At 39.5% G+C, this 10,870-nt stretch overlaps 3 protein-coding genes across 4 annotated transcripts in view; 2 read left to right on the forward strand and 1 right to left on the reverse strand.

Annotated features, from left to right (window-relative positions):
• Positions 1-10,870, forward strand: part of LOC107585796 (dehydrogenase/reductase SDR family member 12-like) — a 27,256-nt gene that overhangs the window by 4,344 nt on the left and 12,042 nt on the right. The gene's annotated exons all lie outside the window — the stretch shown is intronic.
• LOC107585745 (secretogranin-2-like) lies at positions 531-4,237 on the forward strand. Its single transcript, XM_016272901.1, has 2 exons — positions 531-615; positions 2,084-4,237. The coding sequence occupies exon 2, from the start codon at positions 2,091-2,093 to the stop codon at positions 3,897-3,899; it is 1,809 nt and encodes a 602-aa protein (XP_016128387.1). The 5' UTR covers positions 531-615; positions 2,084-2,090; the 3' UTR covers positions 3,900-4,237.
• Positions 4,999-9,994, reverse strand: ap1s3a (adaptor related protein complex 1 subunit sigma 3a). Of its 2 annotated transcripts, none has more exons than XM_016272911.1 (5): positions 9,848-9,994; positions 7,514-7,692; positions 6,785-6,893; positions 5,593-5,730; positions 4,999-5,349 (listed from the first exon to the last, which is right to left on the reverse strand). In XM_016272911.1, exons 1-5 carry the CDS (start codon positions 9,848-9,850, stop codon positions 5,314-5,316), a joined length of 465 nt encoding a protein of 154 aa, XP_016128397.1. In that variant the 5' UTR covers positions 9,851-9,994; the 3' UTR covers positions 4,999-5,313. The 2 variants fall into 2 exon arrangements, with proteins under 2 accessions (XP_016128397.1, XP_016128398.1); XM_016272912.1 differs by lacking the exon at positions 9,848-9,994 and adding an exon at positions 9,592-9,635.

Genomic DNA, 10,870 nt, shown 5'->3' on the forward strand with positions numbered 1-10,870 from the left:
TGTGTGTGTGTGTGTGTGTGTGTGTGTGAGAGAGAGAGTGCGTGTGTGTGTGTGTGTGTGTGTGTGTGAGAGAGAGAGAGAGAGAGAGAGTGTGTGTGTGTTTGTGTGTGCGTTTTTGTGACAAATAAGGACATACATTTGTATAATGACAAAAGGTATGACATAGGTATTACAAGGAGAAGGTGACTTTTCAGGACATTACCCCATGTCCCCACTTTTCAAAACGCTTATAAATCACACAGAATGGAGTGTATTGAAAATCTGAAATAGCAGAAAGTCTCCTGTGAGGGGTAGGTTTAGGGGTAGGGTTGGTGTAGGGCAATAGAATATACGGTCTGTACAGTATAAAAACCATTACACCTATGGAGAGTCCCCACTTTTCACAAATGTAAACCTATGTGCGTGTGTGTGTGTGAGTGTGCGTGTGCGAGCGTGCGCGGCCGGTTTTGCGTATGTTGTTTCAGTGACGCACGAATCAGGTGGCGTCTGTTATAACGGGCGGAGCTGTCCGCGGTGCTGAAGAGAGAGACTCCGCGCTCGTGCTCACAGCCATAAACACCGAGAGCGATGCGCAACGCACTCACGACTCCCCTTTAAAACAGACCGAAGGCAAAGGTAAGAAGGTTTTTGCCTTTAAACACTCATCTGTGCGTTCTTTAAGACGAAATGCATCACTTATATCTGGTTTATCTCTTTAGAAACGCGTATGGAGCGCTTTATATATTAGCAACCTGCTGCGCGCAAAGCGTTCATCAACAGCGAGACGAAACAAAAAAAAGCACGCGTTTTACAAGTTGAAAAAGTGATCAATAAAAGTTCGACCGCTTCTTATATACAACCATTCTCAGTTTTGCGCACAATTGCTATTTTAAAGCTCATTTGTGTTTATTTTTAAATTCTACAAATAATTAATTTAGAACGCTGCGCACATTTAAAAACAAACTTGGTTGAAACCTGACGGAAAATGTCCAAGTTAAAGTTCTTTCTACTACATTTGCACTTCAGAATAAGTATAAACCGATTGAAGTGAGCAGGATGTTGTGTTCCGGGGCTTTCTCCTCCTCTCCGGTTGACGGCACTTTGCGGTTCAACAGCAGTGCGGATCCTCTCGCGGTCTCCCGTAGCAACGGGGTATGACTCATTTAGTCGCGGCAGCAATTTAGAAACTAATGAGATCTTCAGCGCAGGCTCTCTGAGTGCTCCGCAAACACTCATCAACAGGCTTTCAACAGATGTCAGAAAGAGAGAGAGATGCAAACAAAGCGAGTCCCGCGATGGTCAATTAAGCATTGTAAACAAGACTGCAATAAGTCATCAAGGGTAGGTCTTTGTAAGAAGATAAAGGAATAGTTCGTCAGGTGATACATATTCTGTCATCATTTAATCACCCTCGTGTAATTCCAAAACATGCATGGCTTTCTTTCTTCAGTGGAACACAAAATAAGGTATTTTGAACAAGGTATTTGTTCAAAATACAAATACCTTGTTCTAATATGACTTTCCTATATATAGTCAATGGGGTCCAAACAACACTGGACCACACTGGCTTTCATTGTGGATAAAAACACTGAAACAATTGTATAGGTTTGGAATGAGATGAAGTTGACAAACTGATGACAGAACAATGAATATGCATTAAATTGTTCATGCAAACATATCTGTGTGTGCGCATGTGTTGCAAAATGTATGAAAGCGATCACCTTTGTACCTCAAAATGGTACAAAATTTACATTAAATGGTGCACATTAGTACCTTAAAGGTACATATTAGTAAATTTAGTACTTAGTTTGAAAGGATACCACGCCAGTGAAAGCTTTCATACCTTTATTATTTTTTACAGAATAATCAAAATACATGAAATTGATAGCGCAAACCTATTTGTGTATGTGTTGCAAAAATGTACAAAAGCTGTCATTGGGGTTGTACCTTATTTACCCCATAAATGGTACATATTAGTACCAAAAATCTACATATTAGTACCTATTTTAATAGAGTACCACCCCAGTGAAAGCTTTTATACTTAGTTTTCATGAAAAACTGTCTGACTCACCATCTATCCTCTCTCCCTCCCTCCCTCTCTCAGGTAAAACATGTCGTCATCATCTAGATGCTTCGCAACAGGGGTGTTCGTCCTCCCCTCGCTACTTCTTCTGCCTCTTTTCCTTTCTCTCGTTTGTGGAGTTCAAGGGGCCACACTAAGAGAGCATCGCCTGAGCGGAAGTGAACCTGTCTCTTATGGACCTGCGTCCCAGATCCGTCCTCCTCAGAGTGCCGAGATGCTCAGAGCTCTACGTTACATCCAAAGCCTCAGCCAGAGAACCCCACCTGATCCTCTTGACGACGAGCGCCAGCAAGACACTTCAGACGACATGGAGAGCGTTCGCTCCATGCTGCAACTGGCAGCCCCTGCCCGGATGGATAGGGGCATGGAAGAAAGTGAGGAAAGCGAGAATGATAAAACTCAAGAGTTGCTGCAAGCGGTTCTTACCACACTACAACAGACCGAGGAACACATGGTGCCCCAAAAAAACTCCCAGAAGGTCATCGCACCATCTCAACCTCGATACGCCGTCCACCCCTTCCCAAGACCAAAACAGCAACTAGAAAGGGAAACTTCGTCTGAGAATTATGGAAGGTCCTCGTGGACCAATCCAGATAGCCGGAGGCAGCACTGGAAATTCCCACTCATGTTTGAGGATGAGGAGGATCAGGAGCAGCCTCTCAAACGGACCAACGAGAACGCAGAAGAACAGTACACACCCCAGAAGCTGGCGACCCTTCAATCTGTGTTTGAGGAACTGAGTGGAATCTCCGCATCTAAGGCCAACAGCAAACGGGAGGATGGTGAAGAAGATGACGATAACGATAATGACTTGTACAGGCAGAGGAAGATGGTCTTGGACGACATCATGGGAACTGATGAATGGGCACCTTTGGAGGAACAAACAGAGACCGAAGAGGAAGAAAGAGGGAGCCATGGGTATAATCGCAAACTTGAGGATGATGAGCAAGAGGAGGACGAAGATGACGATGATGTCAAGAGATCCAACCAACCCGACTGGTTCCAAACAGGAAAAGAGGAGGAGTCTGAGGACATTGCAAAGCTTGTGGACTACTATCTTCTGAAAATCCTAGAAAAGAAAGAGCAGGAGCAGCAGAAAAGACAAGAGGCCAGCAAAAGCGAGCAAGAAAGTGACCGAGAGGTGGAGAAAAAAGATGCGGATGAAGACGAAGACGAAGAGGACGACGACAAGGACGAGAGGGAAATTAAGCCAGTGCACGGCACACTCCCCGAGTCTTTGTCCCAGATCATCAAAATCTCACAGAAGCTACAAATCCCACCGGAGGAAGTTCTTGAGCTTCTCCAGAACGAGAAGCAGAAGGATTTATTCAGAGTCCCAACAAAGTCGCACACGCCATATGCAACTGCTCACAAGACCTTCGCCGCATCACCTCACCGACAGCCGCTCGAGGCATCGGAGGGCAACAGCGTCGCCCAGGACATCATGAACATCCTTGAGCTGGTAAACGCAGTGCAACAAAACAACCGACCAGCGCAAGCGAAAACGTCAAGTTATTACGAGAGGGAAACCAGCAGGGATGATTATGACGACACTGCTGGCGAGGAAGATGAACTTGCTAATTACCTGGCGTCAGAAATGTTTGCGCATGGACAGAGACGTGCACGTCTGACGCCATTACGTGACGAGGATCAGCCCATCTACGAACGTGCCAACTACTTCGACAAAGGCGCGCCAGAAAAAGGACCCGCGAATCACAAGAAGGCAGCGGCGGGATTAGACAACAACACAATGCTGCAAATCCTGCGGTATCTGGATCCGGAGAGCGACAATGCCGACGAAACAGACTCTGAGGGGAAAACAGTTCCTGAAATGTAGATGTGTAGATAACGATTATATTCATTGTTTGAAGTTTGTCATATAATAAAATATTTTGAAACAAATATATCCCCTAATTGCGTTTAGTCAATGTAGTGCTCCAGCTTTTCTCATTCCTTGTTCTGTATAGCGAAAAAAAGAGTATTTTAGTAAACCCAATGAATTTGTTTCTTAGATAGCGAATAGAACAATGTAAAAAGTAGCCGGCTTTACCTCTTCAACATATGAACACAGATTTTCTCCCTCTTAATGACGCCAGTTATGTTTTCAGTCAGTATCTTGTGCGTGTGATGAGGTCATGCGTGACGTGGCAGAGGTAAATAAAGCATTTGTTCACACCATGGTCCTCTGTGTAATGCTTCTCTTACTGCCGAGCAACCTCTGCAAACTTTTCATGACATACAATCTCTTTTTTGTTTGTTTTTTGGTGATTGGTTTCTGTTTCATGTGTGACCAGGGTCATAACATCCTCAAAATGCATTTACATTTGAGTCATGAAAATTTGGTTACATTTTTAAATGCATGTATAGAATAAGTTGCATTCGTGCTACTACAATTCATACAAACTGTTATTAAAATGCATTTTTATTATTTAATTAAAATAAAAACATTCCAGATTTGGATCAATAGCTTGGCCAGTCCTTCCAACACAACACCTTTTAGATTTTAAACATTTTTTCTTTCAGTTTCAGTTCAATCTAAGGTCTGTCTGAGAGTTACAGACGGATTGTCTGCACAAAATAAAAAATAACATCAAAATAAAATTGACTGCACAATGAACAGAAACCAGAGGGCTAATTTCACAGTGTATTCAAATATCCCACATGCACATTACTGTTCAATAGCTTAAGATTTAAAACTTTAGTTTTTAAAAGAAGTTTCTTCAAAAACAGCAAAAGCCGTAATATTCTAAATTATTATTAGAATTTAAAATAACTTTTCTATTTGAATATATTTTAAAATGTAATTTATTTCTGTGATGCAAAGCTGAATTTTCAGCATCATTACTCCAGTCTTCAGTGTCACATGCTCCTTCAGAAATCAAGAACAGCATTTATTTGAAATCTTTTTAACATTATGAATGTCTTTACTGTCACGTTTGATCAATTTAATGCATCCTTGATTAATGAAAGTATACGTTTCTTTAAAAGAAAATATATACTGACTCCATTAGCGTCCATGAGTGTTTAATCTCTCCCTGATTGTCTAAAACCAAATGTGCTACATATTAAACTCCTACAATTTAATAATAGTATCTCAAAAGTAGTTTGAAATGCTTAATAATGCAAAGTGTTGCTATTTCAGTGTTGTGACTTTGTATGGAAGTTCAATTAAATACATTTAGCATATGCAGTTCTTGTTGTTGTGTCTTTGAGGAGTGAGGTGATGGCTGTGATGATCTGAACATGTTCCTTCAGTATGTGGGTTTGTTTAAATACTCCTCCATCGTCTGTCAAAAGATGAGGACAAAACACAATGTCTCGGAGTTATATTTGACCAGTGTAAGAATTAAATACATATATTCATGAGGTTATAACATTCATGAATGCCTCTGTAATAATTTATTTGAAAAACAAACAGTCGAGCAGACAGGATCAGGTTGTGTACATATAGTACACACACATCTGTGAGAACATGATGAATCACCACCTCAGCAAGCCTGTGTGTGTGTGTGTGTGTGTGTGTGTTTCACCTCCTGAAGAGAATCTGCCTCCTCCATTGATTTGGCCACAGATGCTTTGGATGTCTCCTGCACCTCTCCACCAATAATAAACTCATCCAGGATAAAGTATGCCTTCTCAAAGTTAAAAATAATGTCTAATTCACAAACCTGCAACACATGCAAACAGATCTAGATGCCAAAAACATAAAAACATGACTCACACCATTCAGAAAACACATTAACATGCTCTTGATTACATCAAAGTCTTACCAAGAGGATGAGTAATATTACTCTATATTTGCCACACACACACAGGTTTGTTTTATGGTTTATGGGGACACTCCATAGGCGTAATGGTTTTTATACTGTACAGACCGTATATTCTATTGCCCTACACCATCCCTACCCCTAAACCTACCCCTTACAGGAAACTTTCTGCATTTTTAGATTTTCAAAAAAACTCATTCTGAATTATTTATAAGCCTTTTGAATTACGGGGACACTGAAAATGTCCTCATAAATCACCTTCTCGTTGTAATACCTATGTCATACCCATGTTATTAAACAAATTTGTGTCCTCATAAACCACATAAACATGCACACATGCACACACACACACGCACACACACATACTGTGTGTATATATATATATATATGCCATACTGTTCAAAAGTCTGAGATCGGGAAGATTTTTTAATGCTTTAGATTAGAAAGAATTCTCTTTTGCTCACCAAGGCTGCATTTATTTACCCAAAAATACGATAAAAACAGCAAAATTGTAAGATATTATTAGAATTTAAAATAAGTGTTTTCTATTTTAATATATTTTTAAATGTAATTTATTCTTGTGATGCAAAGCTGAATTTTCAGCATCATTACTGTAGTCTTCAGCATCACATGATCCTTCAGAAATCTTTCTAATATGCTGATTTGCTGCTTAAGAAGCATTTCTTATTACTATCAATGTTAAAACAGATATGCTACTTCATATTTTTGTGTAAACTGTGAAATATTTTATTTTTCAGGATAATTTGGTGAATAGAACAGCACAGCATTTATTTAAAATAAATATATTATATATATATCATATAATAATATATTACATATAAATATATTCTAAATGCTTTTACTGTCACTTTTGATCAATTTAATGCATCCTCACTGATTAAAAGTATGAATTTATTTAAAAACTCTAAATAAACTCTATAGTTTTTAACCTTACATTGCCAAAGTACTGATCCAGCAGCTCGACGTATCTGTGCAGAAGCTCCAGTGTGAGCAGCTCATTGTCCCCTTGCTCCAAACCACAACAGAAATACAGACTCGCGTACCTGCAGGACAGAGGTCAGAGGTCAATGTCACTGGGTTTCAAGCTGCTCTGAGTGACTAAATGTTTTTACATACAACACACAATCACAGGCTGATCCTGGATCAGTATACTTTTAAAAATACACGTTTCACTGGTTCTTTTCATAAGCTTTTCATCTTCAAATAAGGAACCATATTTAGTTGAATAGAGCTTCCTAAGGAACCTTTTTAAGAAAAGGAATCATATGAACTTAAAGGACTATTAAGCCCTTTTGCAGCTAGCCATTATTTGTCAGTGTGTCCACGCAAAGTTCCCTTAATCTAGAACAGCAGAAATGCCACAAGATGCATCAGGTTCAAATACAATTGCTCTGCAGATCAAAGTTCAACATGCAAACGTTCTAGTAGTTTTAGTATCTTCTGACTATGCCAAATTACGATACTTTAATGTGCAAAGATCTAAAAAGGTGCATGCAGACAGACTGTAAATGCACCATAATGCTTTAGGGCTTGATGGCTGATCATTAACTTGCATCAAAGGTCGAGTTAAAGTATTCTATGGGAGAGAGCGACAGAGTCGGAAAGTTACAGAAAGCATTGTAATGCAGAGGAAAGCACATGCGATAAGAAGGTGACCTCTGACCTCCTGTAGACGATCTTCAGATCCCTCCACTGCAGGAAGTTGCAGGATTTCGGCGGTCGCACCAGCACCATCTGCGTGACGTCTCTTATGATCTTCTTCTTGTCACGGTCGCTGAAAGCCATGAACCATTTCTGCAGCCGGAGCTTCCCCTGACGACTGAACAGCAGCAGGAAACGCATCTACAGCGGAGACACAAATTCATTTGTCCTGAAAATGTCTGAAAGCTTCATTAAGCTGCTTTTGGGAACGTGATAAACTATGTGAAGTATTGACCTGAATACAACACAAAACACACACAGGTAAAATACCACATGCTTTGTCCTGGTCGGATTGTCAAACAACGCAGGACTATCTCAGTTAAAGTATAACTAGGAGTAATAATATAGGGAAACTGTGTGCTCTCTCTTACACACACACACACACACACACACACGTTTCCAGCAGCACATTCTGTCAGTATCTTACAGACAAACTACACTAATAACACAGAGAGTCCGTGATGAACGCAAGACTCCTCACCGAGACCCCAGTGGGAATCTGTGTTTGACATTTTAGGCCTGTTGCCAAGAGCCTGCATCACTGTTGCCACCAAACACATAAACACACACACACACACACACACACATAACACATGCTTACCTAGTTAAATGAGGAAACCTTAGAGTGTTATTGCTATTAAATTGCAATTTTGTAAATATGAAAAATACCACATGAAATATTTACATTGTCATTCCTTTGTCAAATTTTGTCAAATAATTGCTATTAAATAACAAAGCATATATATATATATTAGGGATGCACCGATATGAAAATTTTGGCCGATACCGATAACCGATTATTCTTTATTTTTGAAAGCCGATAACCGATATGTTGGCCGATAAATCTATATCCAAATTTTATGGAGGCCACTGTTCTCTTAGGAACCTTAAGTGCAGCAGCATTTTTTTTGTAACCTTGGCCAGATCTGTGCCTTGCCACATTTCTGTCTCTGAGCTCTTCAGGCAGTTCCTTTTGACCTCATGATTCTCATTTGCTCTGGCATGCACTGTGAGCTGTAAGGTCTTATATAGCCAGGTGTGTGGCTTTCCTAATCAAGTCCAATCAGTATAATCAAACACAGCTGGACTCAAATGAAGGTGTAGAACCATCTCAAGGATGATCAGAAGAAATGGACAGCACCCGAGTTAAATATATGAGTGTCACAGCAAAGGGTCTGAATACTTAGGACCATGTGATATTTCAGTTTTTCTTTTTTAATAAATCTGCAAAAATGTCAACAATTCTGTGTTTTTCTGTCAATATGGGGTGCTGTGTGTACATTAATGAGAAAAAAAAACTAACTTAAATGATTTTAGCAAATGGCTGCAATATAACAAAGAGTGAAAAATTTAAGGGGGTCTGAATACTTTCCGTACCCACTGTATATATATACACAGTATATACACACACACACACACACACACATATATATATATATAATTTGACACTATTCCAGCATCAATTAGCAAACTCAAGAGTAATAACATTTTAAAAAAATACTTAATACTTAATTTATAATAATTGCAATAATTTAACAATATTTTACAATTAATTTAACAACAAATTATCAATATTAAATAAAACTAACACACACATCCTGCAGTGTAACGAACATAATTCTAATTGCTTTATTTAAAAGCAATCATTTAACTTCAGGACCATTTGAAATGAACAACAAAAAAAGGTGGAAAACTAAAATAGTCACCAATTATATATTTAAAATAATTACAATATAATAAATAATAAATCATATTCTTATACATTTTTATAACCTAAAATCTTGATGCAAATATGTAAAAAAGCAGGTAAAAAAAGCTGGAGCATGTCAAGGTCATGGGTTTTCTGAAATGTTTACCTTGAATACATCTGCCAGTGCATACAGTGAAAATGATTACTATATGAATCATTTTACATTTAATAACGTCCTAAAACTTAGTATAGTTTACAGTGACAGTCATGCATTTCTTACTGAAAACGTGAACATGAAACTGCAAATTGATGTTTTCAACCAAGAAAAGCGATAAAAGCAACAAACGCACCTTTGTCTTTTTGACACGAGGAAATACAAATGTCCCTCTTATCAGCAAAAGAACAGTGTGTGTGTGTGTGTGCGCGTGCAGTTAAACACAACAAAGGGTCAAACATAAGGACAGATCCCAGACAAACAGCTCTACAGAAGAGAAAACACACAAAACAAAGCTCTGTTGGTGATGTTAAGGCGAGAAAACGGCAGCAACATTAACAAGAAGACAGTACATGACGAGCAGCAGTGTCACACTCGCGAGCTCAGCTCACCATCCTCAGACTCCAGACCCCCTCAGATCCTAAACGAGCCTCTGCGTGGAGCCGCGCGGGGTCATGTCCAGAGCTCACCTCGCCCCGGTGTTGCGGTGTTTCTCCTCGCGCGCAGGTGTGAACCAATCATAGCGGGGGGCGGGGCCGAGATCCGCGCGCGTCTGGATCTGCTTCACACCTGCTGGCTTTACCTGGTCAGGTGTAGCGAGAACATTCTTTCCGCTGCAATAAATTCATAATTCATACATTTCATAATGAATAATTCGTTATGACCCTTGTGACCCAACCATACAAAAACAATATAAAGACTATCAACATATTAAACACTAAAAATGTTTTATATAGGAATTTGTTTTATTACCCACATGTTAAGTGCATCTTGTGATTTTTATTCTGCCGTATAATAATTATTATACTAACATTTACACAAGCATAAAATACCATGTAGGCCTACGTTTCACGTACAGTCATGGCCAAAAGTTTTGGCAGTGACATACATTTTGTGTTTTGCAAAGTTTGCTGCTTCAGTATTTGTAGATTATTTTTCCACATGTTTCTATGGTATACTGAAAAACAATGATAAGCGTATCATAAGTTTTAAAGGCTTTTATTGGCAAAAAAATATAACGAGTCAGTATTTACAGTGTTGACCCTTGTTCTTCATAACCTCTGAAATTCACTCTGGCATGCTGGATATCAGCTTCTGGGCCAAATCCTGACTGATGGCGATCCATTCTTGCCTTATTAGTTCTCGGCGATGAACACAATTTGTGGGCTTCTGCTTGTCCACTCGCCTTTTGAGGACTGACCACAGGTTCTCGATGGGATTGAGATCCGGGGAGTTGCCTGGCCACAGATCCAAAATTTCTCAATGTAATGATCTTCGAGCCACTTCTTTATCACTCTTGCTTTGTGACATGCTCCATCATGCTGGAAAATGCATGGAAATGCACCGAATTGCTCATGGATCGTTGGAAGAAGTCGCTCTTGCAGGACGTTTTGATACCATTCTTTATTCATGGC

This window comes from Sinocyclocheilus grahami, unplaced genomic scaffold (assembly GCF_001515645.1).
Source record: "Sinocyclocheilus grahami isolate Dianchi unplaced genomic scaffold, SAMN03320097.WGS_v1.1 scaffold74.1, whole genome shotgun sequence".
Lineage (NCBI taxonomy): Eukaryota > Metazoa > Chordata > Actinopteri > Cypriniformes > Cyprinidae > Sinocyclocheilus > Sinocyclocheilus grahami.